Genomic DNA, 22,399 nt, shown 5'->3' with positions numbered 1-22,399 from the left:
TCTATAGATGGTGGCTGCGATATTATTAGTTATTACAGAGTTCGAGTGTGTTGTGCTGTCAAAAGAATGCGCACTGCGTAAGTAGTCTTCGATGCGACCTCCTAACATATAGAATACGTATTGTAATAATAAAAACTTAAGTGGTTATGAGTACATATCTACACAAGTACTCCTATTTAGTTTGTTTATTCTCGTGCTACGTGCGTCAGTCAAAATCGTATACAATATACGATGATACACATAATAAAAGCTTGGCCCCCAAATGCGACTAGTCATCGAACGGTAGGGGAAACGGATCTTTTGAGCGTGTTCGCTGCTTCTCGGAATACACACTATTCACGCTATAATATAATATTTATTAATTACTACCACGATATATCATTATATTTTACTAGATACTAACAATACCTATACCTACGAATAGAAATTATAAACGTATTTTAATAATTAATATATATATTATATTATGCTGTACAGGTATTATACGATATCGTGATACATAATGTGTGCGCGCCTCTTATGTGATGTTTGTTATGTAAGTACCTGGTACTTAAGTATAAATGGGAACGAAAAGATACAAAAATATAATATAGTCTGTCGTGTCGCGCGTCGAGAGCAAAGACCTCGCGTCGGCAACACCGTTGAATTAATTAAACGCGCGTACCAATGTATAATACATATAAGCGTGTGCGACGTTAAACAAAAGGCGCGAACCACGTAAGGTGTACGAGGGAGGTATTGTGAAAATAATTTGGAAAATGCCACCGTGCTTGATGCTCATTAGTCGTAGGCACGTATATAAAATAGCGCATCGGTGTCACACGTATTACTCTGACGTTTATGTTATATGTTGTTAAACGTGCGTGTACTCAGTACAATATAAATATACATCATATAGGTACCCATAAGTGATATACGACTGTCGTAAAGCAAAAACGGTTCCCCATCAATTATTCAAAAAATGTTTCCATTGATGTCATTCAATCCACGGGAATAGATAATATTATAATACATGTATAATAAAAGCGTGCGCGTATGTCTGTTAAAGTCTCTCAGTGAATTTGTCGAATCTCCCAAAAGGAGAAAACTCTGTACTTCGTTTGATCCAATCTTATATATTTCCCTTTGATTTGTAAATTGCACTTTTAAACAATAAAAACATATTAAAGCTATCGAATTAGTGCGAAATTGTTTTCTGAGATTTTAATATAAAGTGGCCCGACTAAAATGACAGGCATTTTTATCTCTGAACTAATCTCTCTTTTATTAATTTAAAATAAACACTCTTAACCCTATTAATTTTACGTAATATGACATACAGTATATGTTCGCGTATTTAAATCATAATAAAAAAAATCCTGAATTCTTTTGTATTAATAAAAATAAGCATGTTAGTGCGTACTCTGTGTACAGTATGGAATGTGTTGTCACCACTTACCGGAGTACAGGTTGATGTTGAAACTCGAGTTGGACGGTATGAGCGAGTACCGGACGAGCGCGTTATCGCCGGCATCGCGATCTGTGGCCGACACAGCGCCGAAGACAGTGCCCGCCGGCCGGTTCTCCTCCACGTGAAATTCGTAGTACTCCTTGTCGAATTCGGGATCGTTGTCGTTAACATCGGCTACGGTTACCACCACGACCACGGTGGCCGCCAATGGTGCTGGTGACCCGTTGTCCGTGGCCACCACTGTCAACTCGTAAGTATCCTGCGTTTCCCTGTCCAGCGAGCACTTAACGTACACCCATCCGGTAGTGGGGTGCACGTCCAGCGATCCACCACTGTCGCCGCTGGACACACGGTACGTGACCCGAGCGTTGTTACCACTGTCGCCATCCAACGCGGTCACTTGCACGATCTGTGAGGTATAAATAAAAGGTGGGTGTTATTATAAAAAAATTTTTCACTCAAGTAACATAATAAGTCATGTACAGCGGCGGTCAGGGAATGTCACTCAAAGCGATTATCGCATCGTTAATTTTAAGGATTTGGTTTGTGCCCTGAAAACATTGACTATTTGTAAGCAAACAATGGACTCGATGTATCAATCATTAATCAGTGATAATTCTAAACCGAACGTGTCTTCGTACTAAAACGGTTTGGCCGAATTCAAATAAGCGAGTCCTTCTGCAGCGAAAAACGAGCGACGACATACTTATACCGGTGTACGTCATTTGTATAATGTCGACCCTAGCCGGATATAAAAAGTGTCACTAAACATTTCCGCGTATAAAATCGAACCGTCGAATAATCACAAACATGATGTGGTTTTATGTGCGTTTTTAAATAATTATTTTTTGTTCAAAAATCAATCGGGTAATATTGTTTTCCGTTAATTTCGCGCACTTCAAAACACCAATTTGGATTTCCCGGGAGAGCGAGGGGTGGTTCAGACACCACGGACGCGTATCTAAAAGCACAAGGTACGTGTATATTATATCACTGTCTGGGGGAGGAGGATACAGTTTTATATTCATGCGGTTAAACGGTATGTCGTTGACAATACATCGTATAATGATAGTGGACGCCGCATACCGCGGGCGATTTAATGTAGAACACGTTTATAAATATAATAATAATAATAATAATGATGACGATAATCGTACGCGCGGAATACGCGACGTAGCGCGCGTTTAAGTGGATTAATCGAGTCCGAGATTAACGTCAGCCGGGCCCACTAATTTATTGGCGTCCGCGCGACCAGATTATACTGTCCGCGCGCTCGCGGGTCACCGCGTACACCGACGGCCGGGGCACGCCGCGCAGTATTAACACGTAGGCATATTTAATGATATCACGTCCAAGATGAACGCGATACGCATCTAAATCCGACGCGTTATTGTCGTCGTCGTCGTCGTCGCCGTCGCCGTCGTAGTCGTCGGGGATTGCCCCGCCGCCAGCTCGCAGAAGAACTCGCGCATGATGATAATAATAATAATAGTAATAAAAATATTAATAATGGTACAGCTGCAAAGTCGTAGGTACCGTAAATTATAAATATTATCACAACGTTGTATAGGATTACACGCCGCAGCGTCGTACACATAGTTATGGCCTGCGTCCCACGCCCGGTCCGGATCTCCCGTGCACGACGCGCCGCACCGGTGCGGGCATCGGTAGTGGTAGGTGGTTACCCGTAACGCGGTTATCGAAACACGACCGGTGGAAAAATAAAATCAGACGCGTAGAGAGAACGTTGCGCGCGCGGTATATATCGCGAGCGCGGTGACGACGACCACCGCCTGCGCGGCATTCCCGGGCGTGAACTATACGCTCGACCCCGGCTAGACCGTCGGCGGGACGTTGGGTGGACGGACGGGTGGGCGCGCACGGGGGGGGGACACGGACGCGTCAGATCGTATTATATTATTAGGTGGTGTACGTACGCCGCGCGCGGCCGTCCATCAATCACCGACGCGATTCGGCCCCGGTGACGACGAGTAATTATCGGGACGCGCGCAGTTCTGCCAACACAATGACGCATTGTTCGCGCCTCGTTGGGGGCCTCGCACGACACCCCCCCGTGCGACGATGTTAATAATATAATATATTATATGTACCCGCGTGCACTGTAATATAATGTGCCGGGTCCCCGGGGAAAATCGATAGGCTGCAGCGCCAATGTCGATGCGTATAATAATATTATTATTATATTATGATAAAAAGACGTACATATTATTATTATTATTATTATTATTTCGTTTTGTCTTTGTACACCCCGCTCCGCCCATTCAAGTCTTTGGCGGTTGACGATCTCTCGTTATAATATATATGTAGATACCTATATTATTATTATATTATAATGTTATCGTATCTCTTCTATTATATTGTGGTCTCTCCGCGGAGATATGGGTGCTGTAGTGCTGTACTATACGCGGGTTGGCGTGGACCCCATCACGGGGCGTTTCGTCCCGAACGAAAAAAAAATGATGTAATAAATAATAATCATTATTATATTATACCCCTTCCAGCGCGTGATCTGTACTATAACAAATAGGTACGTACGTATATCGCGTGTATTAGATTATCAGTCATTAAATTATTATTATTATTACGAAGAAAGGTATTATATTATTATACACGAGCATTGTTGTCCTGCGTTATTATAATATTATTAAAGGTGTATAGGTACCGCGCATTAACTAGCCGTCGTCGTTTATTGTTTAATTGGTTCGCTCCACGGAATACTTTTGCTAGTCGCGCCGACCTGTTATGGAAAGTGTTGTTGCTCGCCCACCACTATCGTCCAACATACCCCATTGTGGAATTCCCCACAGTTAAATCGATGTATTATTGGCTGATATAAATATGTTAAAATTCAGTAAATTGTAAAATATTTATTTTTTTATTTAAATAACAATTACAACCGCAAAAATGCGTCTTTCTGGCGGTGTATGCAATATATATAAATAAGCCCGTGATGAACGATGTGGAGTACGTATTATTATTATTATTACTATTATTATCGGAATGCGAGGACAATACCGTCATGTGGTTCCGTTATAATATGCCGACGCGAAATCATGACTATGACCCTCTCGCAAGTCAATGGTCATTGCGCGCGCGCGCTAGGTACCCGCGTTGTACCGTTATTAATTAACGAGAGTGTCGTGACGACGAACGACGTGAGAACGTCGTAACGTTTTCGGCGGGCTCATTACAAGTATACGTAAGTATACAATTTACGATTGGATTTTACCTTTTGGGGAGAATTGAGGACATAAAACACGCACTGAATTATATGTTGCAAAGCTGTAATATTGTGCATTTTAAAGATTGCCAAATAGCTAATCTGTTTACACACAACTAGAACTAAAAAGTAAATAGCTCCAAAATACGCTAAGAACGCACACTTTTACATTAACTGTTAAACGAGAAAAACACTTTAAGGTAAATTGAGTAAGGAATATGTATTAAAGTAAAATACAAATCTTATTATTATTAATAGGTACATATTTTTTATAATATAGGTTAGATTGCGATTTTAAAATGCTTTTTTGGAAGAAATAAATGTAGGAATAATATTGATAGGGTGGCAAACGCTAAATTCTTAAGGTGAAAAAATGTTAGGTTAGATTAAGGGAGAAGGTGCAAAATATAGTTTAAAAAAAACATCAAGTATAATAACTTATAGCAGCTAGTAATTGTGCAAGTCAGACGTATAATGTGTATAGGTACCATTGGGAGTGGTTTAGGTAAGAGTATAGGTACAATGGGTTTATATAATGTATTCGGTTTGCAATGGCACATAATTGAAATACTATCATCAAAATAAATATCCTTACCTGTGAGTTGACCGGCAATGATTCCAAAATAGTGGCCGCGTAATGTGGCCGTTCGAATACGGGTGGGTTGTCGTTGATATCCTGGACATCCACTACCAGTGTCATGTTGTCAGACAGGGACGGCACCCCCGAATCTCTAGCGATGACGGTAACCGTTAGTCTATGAACTGTTTCATAATCCAGCCCGTGAATCAAGCTGATCGTACCGCGGTTGTGGTCCACCTGGAAATACGATGGTTCCTGCGTGGAGGCAATTAGCTCGTAATGTACCAATCCATTGGTACCGGAATCTGGGTCGGTTGCATGGGCCGTGTATATCGGCGATCCTGTTGCTACGTTTTCTGGTATGGCAATTCTCACCGAACTCGAATCGAAATGTGGCGAATTGTCATTTATGTCTTCGATTATTATATTTACCTAAAATTGATCATGTATATTTAGATACATAGCAAAGGCGAATGTTAAAAATATTTTGAAAAATGTATCGGAAATATGTTACCCTAACACGTAACAGCATATTATATGATTAAATAATAAAATAATATGATTTTTTTTTTTTTATATAATTGAATAACTTTTATTTTAAAGCTATTTATAATCGCATCCCAAGAGCAGACGTTTTGAAACAACTGTCATAAATATAACGCAGTTTCAGTAGGCACTGTGATGAATGTACAGTCGTTTGAAATTGCAATCGTTAAAATAATATATAACACACACCGTCACGGTATATTATTATATTATAGGTATGAATATTCGTCCTAGTCTATGGAAAATATTGACAGTTTAACGATCTTCATATATATAGATACATATACACTCGTTTATCCGCGGAAAATTCTACAGGAATTTCTATATAATATTATATGTACCTAAATATAATATTCATCCGTTGATATATTTTATTATCGGTAAAAACAACAAACTAAGTATAATGCGTTTAAAAGAACCGTCGCGCCGGGCCTAAGTGGGATTTGTTTTATTACACACACACAAGTTCCCGTTCAGTGTTGAGCGCGTTCGGGTTGTAAAGGTTTTGCGCACGTAGACCATTAAGTCAACATAAACTCATAAACGCCTTATCCCCCCCTCCAATGGGTGCACCTGCAGCAGAACACTGGTGCAATTAAACAGTTTTACAACTGATCGTGGTTTCTCTAAGTAAACCGATCGTATATGCATTGATCTCGCTATAGAGCAAGAGTACCTATATGTTTATGTGTACGGAGAGAAAAATAACATTTAAAAAAAAAAACCAAACGTTTATATTGTATGTAATATGTCAATATCATGGCGCATATATGGACACATCAGTGTTGTAGGAATGCGCACATAAAAGGTTATTAAATATAATATTGTTATTATGTGTATACACTCACTTGAGTGTGCGCTCCGTAATATTTGTTCGTCGCCGAGTAGGCTTTGACGTTGAGTAGAACCGATTCGAATGATTCGTGATCTAACACGGCTGTAGTTTTGATTGTTCCTTTTATCGGGTCTATAGCGAAATATCCGTTTGCTTCGTCCGAATGTATGGCATACCTTAGAGATTCTGAATCGTCTAAACCTGTAAAACAGATCTCATTTAATAATTCTTCTAGTTTAAATGTAGAATGTTAAATATGCATAAAATAAATAAATATAATATTTATATATATAAATTAAAGACAAAAAATAAACAATTAGACTAAAAATTATATGTTTAAATTATTAACCTATACTTATTGTCTTTAAAAAAAAAAAAAAATTCTCTAATACGTATTTAGTTTGAAATAATAACAATATTTACAGTTTATACCTATAACCATACATTTCTAAAAAAACAAAAAAAATAATCAGTCTTTTATAAAATAATTGTTTTCCACAATTTCAGAGTATAACTGTAAAAGATATTTGATATTAAACTTAAACACGAGTGGAACTATTTTTTTTTTCCATAATTTATATTATGGTTGAAATGATTTAAATCGAGAAACTATTATCATCGTAACACGCACGTGAACTCAATTTAAGTGTTTTTACTCGTATATAGGTGACAATAGTGACAAATCAGCAGCCATCGTTGTTTTCAACAATGAGAGCTATCGTGCGTGCGTTTAAATATTCATAATATATGATAAGTATGTATAACTTTGAGAGTACATAACACTACGATTGCGTTAAATACGCTTGTCGACGGTATTGTAGATATATGTATAAATATAATGATGATAATAATATAATACAACAATGACGATGGAGCGGCGTGCACACAAAAAATATTGACCAGTAGCAGTTGTGTGAGCGGCAAAGATATTACATAATTTCTACGGACCGGTTTGTTCAAAAATTAAAAAAAAAACACTCTTCGTGTTTGACCAAAGATCTTATTGATTGAGAATAGTTTTGATTGAAAAAAACACAAATCATTAATCAGAAATGATCAGATATTCTTGAGACGAGCATATTACTTCAGTTGTGTACTCGTAATTACAAATGTATAATATTATAGAGCAGGGCTGTAGTAAATGTTATCTCCGTCCGCGAACGCGTCAACGCGCAAACTTCCGCTCGCGGCTGTTATTTGTGATACGGATATCAATCAATATACATATTATATAATGATACGATATTGGAGGGCAGCTAGTTAGTATTCGGGTAGTGATATTTCGCGGGGAGGGTCGCGGTGCAACTCAGAGAGATTACCATTTAATTAAAATCCAGAAACACCGGTTGACCGGACACTCGGAAAATTAGATGCTGGTAAAGTGGGGGGATAAGATTATATACATCACACACATAATATATATATAATATGCACATCCGTAGGACGATGAGAGATTTTAATAGAATCGAGTGTGTTTTGGCCGATACAAAGGTATACTATGTATATATACACGAAAACCATGAACGATTTACATAAATCTCGTCCCGCGCGACGATTTCTTGTTGTTTTTATTTTACCATCTCGAACGGTCGTCGTCATCGCCCGGCGAGGCAGCGGTTTACGGATATCTAAGGAGTCCACGTACCGAAATATGACATATTCGGTTTTTGGTTGTTTTTCTCATCTATTGTTGACTCGTCGTAAATTCGTCGTCTTTGGTCGAAAAAACGCCACGTTCCGGTTTATTTAATTTGAATAAAATTTTAATAACGACGAGAAATTCGTTCGGACCGGCGGCGGCGGTGATAAATAACTACTGCGGGACCGGGGCGAGATAAGTAAACGGACATAAATTGTGGTCGTTATATACGTACGCACGCGTTTACACACGCACGCACACAAACACACCACGAAGCTTGTAAGTATTATTTATTCTTGTATAGGTAGAATTTAACATAATATATATATATTTATTCTTTATACATTGTATATACATATTGCGCGGGTCGATTCTTAAATGTATGTAAGTTGTCATCGTCGAAAGGAGTTTTCCTTATTGGCTATCGCCTATCACCCGATGTAGGATGTCGATGTTGTTCGATAATAGTAGAGGGACATTATTATGTATATACATACGAACACATAGAAGTAGTTTTTAAAACCAACGATTATATGTTACAGTGTAACTGTTTACACTATTTTGAAGTTTTATACGTAGGTATATGATCTGATGCGAGGATCGTATTATGTGAATGTTATCGCATGTACTGAAAAGAATACTAAATACACGGCCATTTTAATTTTTAAATTAAATCTCCGATCTATAGTCTTAATAAGAGGTCAGCGCTGCAGTAGACACGGGAAAAGGGGACTTTTTTGTATACCGTACTGTGGGTAATAATAAACTCAGGCGTGCGTGAGAATAAGCACGTATATAACTTTATTATACCGATCGATCGACCTAGTCGATTAGGCACGTCATACACACATATATAGTTATATATACACATGCGAACCAGTTAGTTAGTAAATTTCAATCTGCTTCGGAGTAGCAGACAACGACACGTGTCGTATTGCGACGATCATCGGGTGGTATCATTATAATGAGCTGGCCGTTCGTGCAAACGATCGTGGTGGCCGCCGAATTTCCAAACAGTTTCACAGATAAAGGTATACCTAAATAATAATACTTACTACTTAGCAGTAATATATGCCTAGCACGACTCGGCGAGGTAGACTGCACGGTTAGAAAGAAGTCACCGAGTGCACAGTTGAGACGATACATATATTGTATAATATATGCGCGCGCGGGATATTATGTATATGTCTCGTAACTTACCCCCCCCGGAACGGATCGTGATCGGATGCGAAATGAAGACGTATTATTGTGAGGTATATATACACTTCACGACTCGATTTATTCCTATATGTGTACCATGCTACATTCCGATTTCTTTTATTTCTTTTTTTTTTTTTTTTTACATGTATTCGACCTTTGTATCGTGCGGATTGGTCTCGGAGTGTGCGTGAAGTAGCTGCCGTTTTAGCGATCCTCTGCACCACACCTGAACTATACAGATACTATACACTATTACGACTTGTACAATGACGTTTCCGCACGAAAGATTCCTCTTCTCTTTGTACTTACATACGTGGGAATACATACGTTTGAGCGACACGAATAACTTACCCCCGACTAGTTGCCCCCCCCCCCCAATTACCGACCGGAATTTTGAAATTATCAGAGGGTAGTTGCACATACCTGACTGATTGGGCGACACTGCCACGTTTCCGACGGCAGTGCCCACGGGTGCGTCCTCTGGCACTGTAAACGAGTATTGAGATTTGACGAACACAGCGTATGGTTTGGCCAGGTCTGCGGCCAACACAGTAATTCGGACTTGGGCCACTTGTGCGGCCTCGTAACCGCTACCATCCCTAGCGGCCACCATCAGTCTGTAAACTCCTGACCGCAGTTGTGCTGCCCATATCTCACCGCTATTACTGTCCAGCCGGAACAATGTCTCTGTATCCTCACTGTCAGGTCCTGTGAACAAACGCATAACCATATTATTTTAAATATTAGAGCTGTTAATTCAATATGCTAAAAAACATGTTAAATATTAGGTGTATGCACTTTAAAATTCTGGAAATACGTAAAATTGTTTTCTTTTTTTTAACTACGATATACAGTAGATACATATATGCGAATTATATTGGTAGGGTATTTTTTTTATATAATAAATTATTGTATTACAAGTGATGAAGGAAGAGTTAAAACAACATTAAAATCGTTGTATTACCTATGCAATATTTTATTAGAAATTTGATTAGATACCTTCCTAAAAAATAATCTTAAAATACAATTTAAATTGTTATTGAAAATAAATATTCATATAACAAAATAAATCGGAAGATTACAAAAAAAAAAGTTTAAAAAACTATAAATAAAAGAAAAATACTAAAAAATGTATCTTATATTATACAGTTATGAATAATAATAGGTATACGTATTATATTGTTGTAGAATGAAATATGTCGATCCAAATTAGTTATTTATATAGTAACTAAAAAAACACGAATGCATTAAATTCACTGTAACTTGGGTTAGGTTGCTATAAATGTAAAGGTACATTGGATTAAGTCGGCTATAATAATGGTTTAGGTCATTGTGTCATTGGATATAATTTGGTATATCTTATAATATTATATTATACAGTTGAATGCTATGACAGTAAAAAGGGTTAAAATAATGATTTCTAACGGTACGAATTTGATGATAAAAAAAGTGATTTGGTAACTCATTTGCTAAAATGTTTTTACGATATTTCGTTATAGATCTTCTCGATAAAATTCTAGTTATACCTATATGCCGTTATACTAGTTAGTTATATATTATCTGATTGTATAATTTATCAGCTACTGGACTATTAAAAAACTTCTAAGCGACTGGGCCGAAGACTGCCCGAGTTTATTGGAGAAATATTTCAACCATATGAATAATATAAAAATATATGAATTTATTTATTTGTCTCTTCGTGTATAAAAAACATATATGTTTAAAATATATTATAAATAAAATTTGCACGACATACCTATTTATGTAATATATTTTAGACAGGTATTTGTTTAGGTTTCGTTGAATTTCATGGATTTACAAACATGACAAAATATAAAGAATATGTTTGGCCATCGGATTAGTGTAAATATATAGTTGTAGTGGTATAATATATTTATACTATGTGTGTATGTATAAACAAATGTCTTTTGTGTGACTGTATCATGATGCACAGAATATTCATAACATAATAATAAAACAAAACAACCAAGAAAACCACAAAATTAAAAAAAAAATAATAATAAAATAAAAATTTGAATGAATCATGTATAGTCCGATTGTTCGGACGTAAAAGTTTTTATGTTGTGAATCCAACAATGTATTTACCATTGATAATTCATATGAACGTGCCTCATTTACAGCTAAAGTTTAAAACTATTGTGGTTTAGGTATAAATCTACGTTTTTTATAACGTCTATCTATAATTATTTCAAATTTTGAATTTATATATACAATATACGATACTCGTACCTACTATGTATGTGATTTGTACTATAAATTATCTTAGATATTTTGTATACGTATTATTCAGTATTACTGTACACAATAATTATATACCTGTATTTTCTATGATTCTAGGAAATTTAAACGCATTGTACGCAAATAAAATATGGTTATTAACCTCATATATATTATTATATTGTTGGATAAGCCCGCGGCAGATCGATGGTTTATTAGATGGACACAACTACAGAATGTCTACGTAACAAATACTGCACACGATGATCATATCATTATTATTACATTTTTATGACATATACCTTTAGCAGACATTATATAGTAGGAAACAACGCCAAATGATCCAGAATCCGCGTCTTTTGCTCGGACCGTGACGATGGGTCCTTGTTCAGTGGAGCTCCAAACGATGGACACATTGTATTCGGAGGGTGAAAATACGGGCCAGTTGTCGTTGACGTCTTGCACGTCCACCTTTACCACGGCACTCGTGCTTAATCCACCTGCAGAATAAAATCGGTCATTACAATTTATGTATAGGTTTAATATAATATGACCATTGACCATATATGTAAATCATAACTATCACATGGGTAAAAAACCGTCGCTATAGTGATGGTAGTCGGTAAAATACAGGCAGGTCCGTCAGCCCGGCACCCCGGATTAAAAACATTATTACAATTTATTATATACTAATACACTTTGAAAAATTAGTATCCGATTATTAGTAAATAGTTTGTATTACAAGTTCACGGGGTGCTGTACTGGCGAACATAGTTTTGGTATATATATTATAATATTATAATATATTATGACGTTACGTCCACGGCGACGAAAAGCGGCAATAAAATCCGACAATACTACAGAGGTGACGCGTGCGAGGGAGAGGTAGTAGCTGTTAGATGGATAGATAGTGGTGGAAAGAGAGATAAGTTATAGAAGTATAGGTATGTATATGTGTATGCGTGTGTGTGTGTGTGAGAGAGAGAGAGAGAGAGAAAGATAGATATGTGTTGAAAGACAAGGGATGAGCCACAACGACGCACAGCAGCAGGTGGCCGCTGATGCTGCAATAGTAGGTGAGGCTGAGATATATGCTATATGGTCGGATACATTTCAACGGATCACTTGAAGGTGCTCTGCAGCGCACTCGAAACCGTCCGATAAGCATCGGACGCGTCTGCGAGTCAACCGGTTTACGCGCGCGCAACTGCTCGAGTTGAATCTTTGATTTATCGACGGTAACTCACGCATAAAACGTCCACACGGTCATACATAAAAATGTGTACTATACGTCATAAAATTATTTCGGCGCATAATATACGCGTTTTTCCGAAAAAAAGAAAAATAAATGTGTCGAAATTTGAATCATGATAGAAAGTCCAAAATAAAATGGAAAAAAAAACAATGCCATTTAAATATACCGCGTTGCACAAAATTGCAGGTGGAAATCATATTGTGCCCTCATCAATTGTATAAGGCGAAATTCGAAAAACCTCAGTTCGTGTCAAACTATCATCACCTGATATTTAGCTATCTATTATGATATTGTACAAAGGTGCACCAACAGCAGTTATAGACTATTATGGCATAAATGGATAATATAATATCTACACTCATGTAGGCAGGTGGTTGTACAGGCCATTTATGTATCCTGAAAAGGCGTTTCTATAGTACTTTTATAGGCATATGCATATTATAATATCGTATAATTACACGCTTGTGCATGTACTATAATATAATGATTTTCCGAGAAATTATTACTTAAAATATTGTATACATATAATAATGCTGTAGTCTGTCACGAGTTGACGTCGATTGAATTTAATAACAATTACGTTTAAAACTGTTGTTAATTGTTTTTTTTTTTTTTATTCAACGCACTCACCCCTGTCAGTTGCTATCACCGGAAACTCGTACAATTTCCGGGTTTCGTAGTCCAATTGTTTGGTCAGACATATTTCACCGGTTGCCGATTTAATGAAAAATGGTCCACTGTTTTCGGATAGCGTGAAGTTCACCATAGAATTGATACCACAATCCGGATCTGACGCCGACACCTGAGGGACAAAAAAAAAAATACATTGTTCATTAGTAGGTACTGAAAATGGAACACATTATTAAATTAATATTGTATACGAGAAAATAATAAGCTTTAAGCCAGAATGTAAATGTAATGTACATAACGGCGTATCGGTACGCACCACCGAAGTGTGGTCGAAGAGAGTGCGTCACACGATTCGTATACGTATTTATAATAACTAACGCCACGGATGCAGCGTCGCGCGTAGGTATACGATGCGCCTTACAATATATATCGTTTATAATTGAATTCTACGTCGTTGTTTTAACGACCCATAAAATACATGTACGTCTACTTATTAAAATAATACGTATAAACAAGCATCCGTCGTTATTTTCGGCCAATCGAACTCGATGCGTGTCTTTATGCGCAATGAACGGTTATAGAAAAAAAAAAAAAACATTCCGAATACAATTTATACGATATATAGGCGGTGTATAAATTATTTAATAATGTATACTCGACGAAATCTTCGGAAACGTCGACGTTTTAGATAATACTAACGAGGGTTTAACCTTACATAATATTATATATTATTATGTATGTATTCCTAGTTTAAATTCGGGTATTCAGATACACAATGTACCGTGATCAACAAGCTGTTGCAGAAGTTTTAATTTGCGAACAAAACACAGCTGATGACTGATTTTATAATGCTTTTTACGCAATTACGATACTAAATTCTAAAATTTAAATGATTCCCAAGTTTGTTGCACACTCCAAAATATTTTTACTTGATCACTCTAAAATTTAATATTACAATATTCATTATAATATTATATTTAAATTATAATCCCACAAAAATTAACTAGTTAAAAATATTATGTTTTTCCTTATCCTATGGTCATTAATTATTAATATAAATTTTGTAATAATATTTTGATCTTATTCATGGGTTTTAGAAAAATTTTCAGGTGCAGCTAGTAGACCTGTGGATTATGTGCGTTTATGATAAAGTACACCTACTAAAGACGTCATTAAGAGTTATGATAGTGAAATAAGTTGGTTAAACATAAAGTGGAAACAGAATATTAAATATATATTATAATCGAAAACGGGTAAGTCATTTCATCGTTATTAATCGTAGATAATATAAGTACACCAAACTATAGAAAATGTTTTAAGTTTATTGTTACATTCCGCGTTTCGTAAATTTATGACGATAAAAAATGTGTTTTGAGCAAAATATCAAATGTGAATTACATATACCTATAATAATTTATTATACTTTATTATAGATACATTAACATTGAATCATATTCACACTATTTTGATTTAGCATGACATAAGAGTTAATGAATATTTTTTTTTTATACCACAAAAGACGTTTTCTTCTTTGTGAAATATTGTATACATATGTACAAGGCATGCAGTTTAATAAGTTGAGAACGTGTTTTAATATTAAAGGTGTAAGTAGAATGTACGTCTCCAGACTTTTGAACACTTGCATGCGGAGTTTTAGAGTGCCTGGGCACATCCTAATATATTGTAATTAGAGTCATTAAAGTTAAGCTCCTGAACTAGAGATCCTTATTTTACCTGTTATTACAAGATAATTTTTTTTTTAAACATGTTATTGTTACTATAATTATTATTTATAATAATATATTACATAAAAAATTAAATTATTAATACCTAAATATTCATTATGATTTACTTGATTTTTTAAGAGTTATTTAAATAAAGAAGGAGACCCAAAAATGGTGTAATAGGTACCACCTGAAATTCAAGTCTGCGCACGTCTATACCTAATATAATCGTACAACTATATATCTACAACAAATAATAATAATTTTGATCGTTTAATCTATGCATACTAATTCGAACGGCCGATTGCATAGCATATAGGTACATTGTATCTATATACACAGTCGACGACAAAAAAACAAACCGAAAATAATAATATATGATATAATAATATAATATATAATATACGGACGGCGGATATACACACACACACACACACACATACACACCATCGGTGAACGACCCGGCTATACGCGTCTCCAAGATCATAAATTGAATTCATCCACCGGCTAGAAAGAGAACAAGTGAGAGAGAGAGAGGCTGAGGGACGGAGAGATTGCAGATCGACCGAGGCGATAACTACGTATATCCATGTCGACGGGCGACGACGAGCAACGGGTGACCGAAACGGCATCTCCAATTGCAGCTGTCGCACGCGCGAGCGTCTCCTTATGGTCTCACGGCAGCAGCGTGCGTTCTGTGTGCCCGCAGGAGCGCATTCCGCGTCTTATGGAGTAGAAACGAGAGCGCTGTCGAGATCGGGCTAGTGCAGGCATAGAGAATACCGCGGTGGCCGGTATAGCGCGGTGTGGGCGCGCGCGTTTCTATTATTATATTATAAATTATAATAAATTAATATATACCTACATCGAAATCGACCGGAATAATGTAAACAAAAATGTCGGCATATTATACCACCGGTTTCCTGTTTTTGTAAAATATATAAGACACGCTAGCTGTTACATCTCATCGCGGCTTGTTTCGTATGGCGTTTACACGATATATTATACCGAATTATATCGTAGGTGACTGAGCCGTATTCGCGGCCTGCAAGCGCATAAAATGGTTTAGGAAAAAAAATCTTGAAAAATGTGGTTGAAAAAAATAAAAATAAAATACCGAACAGAGTAAATATCATTAGTTTTAGCACGCCATGTATCTATTATGCGAGTATATTATATCTATGTGTATACACTATACGCTTTAGAACAGTCGTCGATGAATAATAATTATCATAACTAGATCTATTATATAATGCCTATACTTATGCATAATATACAGCCTGCATCCGGGTGAACGCGCGCGCGTGTGTGTGTTGTGTTCCAAATTTATTCAATTCAGACACAAACACACACACAGTTTATTTATTTTTTTTGAATTGTTTCGCAAAACGCCGTGGCACTGATTTACCGATATATATATAGTTATGACGGAAGGCGTGCAGTGTTTTAAACGATCATATAATAAATACTTATACGCGATAATTGCGACCGCTCATAATTACACGGTCGTAAAACGGTAGCTTTAAGATTTTAAATGTTGTATAATTGCGAGTTTCGTTTTTTCGACAAAACACGAACGCGCGCTATAATATAGCCTCCGTTCATATTTATAATAATAATAATACATTATATTGGTATGTAGGTATAAGCTATAGGTATGTCGCGTGTCGCATACGATGGCCTCCATTATAGGCATTACAAACCGTTTAACATGATTAATTTTCTATTTAGTATAATACAATTGGCATTAAATGTGTTATACAGAGAGATTCACTAAGTACCTATGCTCACCCCCATTTTTTATTTAATAATAATTTATTCAAATTTCGATTTTCGGAATGTTTAGATATAGATATTTAAAGACCATATTATCAAATTTTTAAAAATTTTTTGTACAAGTGTCCAGTGAAAATTTTTGTTCTTTAAATTTAAAAACCCCAAAAATCATATTTTTAAGAATTGCATTATTGAAGAAGAAAATGGGATGAGCATTCATAGTGAATCACTCTGTATACAAAGTATATGTAAATATACACCTACACATCATTTATACATCATCATTTTAATATTATTCTTAAATTTATGTATGTAGGAATTTGGTGTGGATAAAATATATGACAGTTTCGTGTAGAAAACAAGATATAAAGCTCCGAATTAACGAAGAAATGGCCAAAATTAAATCATAATATACTGATTATTATATATTGCGTTACGGCGCGACATGTGTGCAGGCGCCCGCGACCAGATATATTAATACACTCGTGAGTGTCTTATAATATTATAGCTGGTCAGTTTCTTCTATAATTATGTGGTCATCGTTAGCGTCGTCGTCGTCTTCGGGTTTTGGCGGCGACTCAGAGCAATTTGTTACGTTTTGACAGCTGGCCCCGCCGCGCGCGCTGACAGAAAGACCCGCAAGTGTGAATTATTGGTTACATTTGTGTTCGCTTGCGTGTGTGTGAGCAGAGGGTGGACGGGGAAAAAAATGTAGAAAACAAGCATTACCGGATTCCGCGGAAAAATGTGTCCTACGCGCCAAAAAAAAAAAAAAAAAACATTACAAACACGTATACGTATTATACATTATATAATATACGCACTCGCTGCTGCAATGTACACAGCGCTTCTGTGCGCCCGGGAATCGAGGTGAACGACACGCTAGGATTTTTCGGGAAAAGGATAAAATATATAAATTATAAGTATATCGATCCAATTATTTTCGGCATTGTCGTAACTCCGGACTACACCCGGTTGGCCTGGTATTGCAGTGCATAATAATCATCGCATTGTTGTTTCATGCGAGCGTCGTCGTTATATATTATATTTTATATAATGTGTATAAGCCTGCCGCTATACTTGAACAAATTAATCCTATCCCCCAAAATGATATATCGGTATCGTGTATCGTCGAACCGGGTTTTTCATTTATTTGGATTATAATATGCAAACCACCAAGCGCAGATAGTAATCTCCTCCATATTATGTGTGCGTGTGCGACTGGTCGTCGTCGAGTTATTTCCTCCTCCCACCGCCTGTTTCAAAGTTCCAATTATTAGGTATATACGCTGCAGATGATATACACACAGAGATTCCAATCGATAAACATCGCAGACGACGTTTGAAAAACTCGATGTTTTTGTATATGTATAGGACCATATTATATTATATATAGCGTACGAATGTATAAAATACCCAATCGGATTTGTCTGGAGAACGTTTCGAGCTTTTGCCGCCACGATTGTGATATTGTCGCACAATCGCGAGCCTTTCGTTTTATACGTTGTCGTATTATTTGTACAATTGACTAGCCAAAAATAATGATATTTAGCCATATCAATGTGCGGAGCAGGTCATAGAGTGAGAAAAAAAAAGTTGATACTTTATTACCAGCCGGCCAATAAAAAAATACATTACAATTCCCTAATGTCCAAGAAAAATAGTTCCTAAAATTGAGTATAATATATTTATAAAATACAAGAAGCAATATAGGTAATTTTGTATTACACCGATTAACGAAGCGTTTATATTATAAATTATAATAGTCAATAGGCGTTGAGATTTTATACCATACCATTTTAAGTGGCTTACCCTGTACACTGCCGTACAGTGTTGTGAAATATCATTCTACTGACGACTTGTTGCTATAATATACTGTTGCAGTGCGCGCAGCTATATCGATTATGACGTTTATATTATTATAGGTTCCTACATATGAAAACGCTTGATTGATCTCCAATGAAGAGGTACCACCTAAACCGGTATTTAACTTAGTTAAGTACAATAATGCATACAAAATAATACACAGACAGGCCGGGAAAAAGCAACCACTGCTGGGATATTCTCTCGGAGAAGTAGTAATTTTTAATCATTTTTTAGCACACTCTTTTGCAATATCTTATCATCCATCGATCCTACGACAATAACATATTTCAATTATATTTTTGCGACTACCTTTACTATTATTACGGGTATAAAACGGCCAACGGCTACAAATTACCAATTAAAACACATATTTTAATGGGACATCCTTTTTTCCATGAGAAGTATATTAAAATAAATTAAATACGCGTGAATGCAATACTCGAAACATTATATTATAAACGGTCAATCTATAGACGCAGCGGTGTTATCACCGTTTGAAATCCTGTCAAATTTTTATATAATAATGATATTAACAATAATGATTGTTATATTTAACAATCGAAATATATGAACTCGTGAAACGATACTCTTAATAATTGTAAAAATGTATAAAACAAATTGTATGGGTATAATGAAATATTTAATCATATTTTATTATACTCTTACACCGGAGCTTAGTTTATTAACTGTAATAATATAAATATTTTTATATTAAATGGTTGTTATATTATAATATAAACCTACAAGAAAAATCCATCGTTAAAAAAGAAAGTAAAACATTCATCCCCTTACATCCCGTATACACGCCAACAACCACAACAACTCTGTAATACCCAGAGACATTTTTATTAGTATAGTGTAAACTAATCGATAGAAACATTTTTAAATCATAGTTTTCCTATTTATAATAGAGTAAACTACATTATTTGTATTATTTGCAGCTATGTATAACACTCACATAGAATAATATAGGTGCTTAATTGAAATGTCCCAGTCTCACGTAGACGGCAAAGAGAAGGAAGGTAAAACGTCGCGCTCGAGATCTCGATGATGCTCTGCAGTTGTAGCAATATATAATAATATATCTATACATATCCGCATAGCTGACAGGGGTCATTAAAGATAGGGAGAAAATACATTCGATTATTGGTTAATTACGGTACGGATTAACACTAAACGAAACGTGTTTATTCAAATTGGCAACACTATCGATGTGTGTGAAGTGTAAATATGTTTGTATATGAGTAAGAATGATTGAATGAGTGTGTTTTTTAAATGCTCGTAGCCACAAAAATGATATCAGAAATTTCCTATAATATTATGCATCGATCGAGCGCGTGCGCACGTATATAGATGATTTAAGATGACTATATGATAGCGATCATCTATAATTCATAGAATAAAATATGGTCATAAGTATCTAATACTTAAATAAAGTAGTATTCAAAAGAAGATAGGATTAGGAGTGGATTTTGCCCGACAAAATAGGTAAGTATATGTGCAATGGGAAGGAAATACGTGACGTGATTGAAACGATGATTTAGTGATAATTTTATATCTGGATTGTATCGCGTGGCAACAATTTTTCTACTGTATGCACGTTAAAACGATATATTTTTGCATACACAGACATATTGTCAGACGACGTTTTCGAGTCCTTGAGAGTAGCACCAGTCTGTCTCTTTCCGCCTTATTATACACACACATACACACACACACATTGTTCTCCGAAGCGAAAACAGGCTACCATTTCGTCGTCTTCGGTTCATTGATGCTGCGTACTGCATGTATTTATATTTTAAACGTATATATAAATATATATGATGAAAGAGAGAGAGAGAGAAAATACACTCTGATTTATTAAGCCGGTTTCCATTATTATATTAACGGTGTCCGCGCATTACACACACACACAAACACACGTATGATATATAAATTGATAAGCTTTCCCGAAAGTCACCGCCATTGCCGCCACACTAATGATTTCGGAACCATTGTTTTGACGGCACTGCAGCAGCAATTCCAGTGCATAATTCACTTTTGGGTCCGAGTTATTTACGAGCCATGCAAGCAGCGACGAGATAACGGTTTTGCAATCGACACAAGAGACTGGTCCCATAAAACAATTCGCAAAACAATTGCCGCCGACATTTCGCGACGATGGAATGTGCGCGCGTCTCGTTTAATATACGCGCCCGTATGTAATATATATCTACAAAAACGGCAGAGTACCATTTCCCGCGACTTTTCCATGGGCATATAAATGCCGATATAGTATGCAGTGTGTTATTTTAACAACAATATAACTATTTATAGCTGCAGGCTCGCATATTTTGCTCACCCTGCGCACTTGTAACTCTAATGCACTATATATTTACTAAAAAGATATATATATATATATATAATATTATTATCTTATAAAATACTATAATAATATTATTTTGTTGAAAAATGTTAAGTCGTATACACTACGTATAATATTAAAAAAAAGGTTTATATACGGTACTCGATTTGGGAAAGAAAAAATAATACAAAAACACATCGCTGATGTTGTTGTTAATAGTATCCGTTTATGAAAAAAACACGTAAAGAATATTACCGTTTCTAATCCATTCGCTCGTTATCGCCGTCGCCGCCAACGCTATAGATAATATTATATAGTAACACACAGTTACAACACACGTGCGTTCAAGTCTCTTGCGACGCGCGATGTCATACGAATAAAATCGTGCGAGTACCGAATTCCATCACCCTAGTGGCTGCTGTTAGACTATAATATAATATATACATATTGTATAGATACGGTGTTAGTTCCATCAATTACGAAACGACTTTTCCATATTATGAATTGACGTGTCAGGTAAACGCGTATTATATGGCGGGTAGACGAAATAAGTGAAAAAGAACTGACGCACACGGAAAACCAAAACCAGAAAACCCTTTTAGTCGGCTGTCAAAAATAATAAACATTAGATACGCGTCGTCCTCATAAATTAACCTCGTAAAGCAACATATAAAATAATATACATCTGTCGGTGATGTACATATATAATTGACTCTGATTGACTCTGCATAGGCTTAGCATGCGGTTTACCAAAGAGAAGTGTGTGTGTGTCGTTTTTCGGCAGATCGTCGTTGTCGAATGGTTGAAGGGTGTAAATTGCGTATAAAATAGGTATCGTGGCAAATGGCAGATTGTGATTTTTTTTCCAAAACACTAAGCTTATTCAATATGTACTATTTATAAGAACTACGATAAAAATAATTGTGTATATTTATATAAAAAAAAATTAAATTAAATGACGATATTATAATATACGAACTTATTCGAAGAGTAATTCTTTTAAGTCACGGCAATTTTTTGGTCTAGAAAATTCGAATACTTCGGTCACACAGTCCTCGCGCGTTTGAGTATTTAA

At 36.0% G+C, this 22,399-nt stretch overlaps 1 protein-coding gene across 1 annotated transcript in view; it reads right to left on the bottom strand.

Annotated features, from left to right (window-relative positions):
• Positions 1 to 22,399, bottom strand: part of LOC112599645 (protein dachsous) — a gene marked incomplete at its 5' end in the record, with an annotated part of 126,227 nt that overhangs the window by 16,464 nt on the left and 87,364 nt on the right. Inside the window, 6 exon segments of the mRNA XM_025346632.1 lie at positions 1,439 to 1,859; positions 5,287 to 5,703; positions 6,666 to 6,853; positions 9,915 to 10,199; positions 12,032 to 12,229; positions 13,615 to 13,786. Coding sequence (XP_025202417.1) covers positions 1,439 to 1,859; positions 5,287 to 5,703; positions 6,666 to 6,853; positions 9,915 to 10,199; positions 12,032 to 12,229; positions 13,615 to 13,786 — 1,681 coding nt within the window.

This window comes from Melanaphis sacchari, unplaced genomic scaffold, assembly GCF_002803265.2.
Source record: "Melanaphis sacchari strain LSU unplaced genomic scaffold, SCAv2.0 Contig54_pilon_pilon, whole genome shotgun sequence".
In the NCBI taxonomy this organism is placed as follows: domain Eukaryota; kingdom Metazoa; phylum Arthropoda; class Insecta; order Hemiptera; family Aphididae; genus Melanaphis; species Melanaphis sacchari.
The sequence above is the reverse complement of the archived record's forward strand: the minus strand, read 5'-3'. Positions and strand labels throughout refer to the sequence as shown.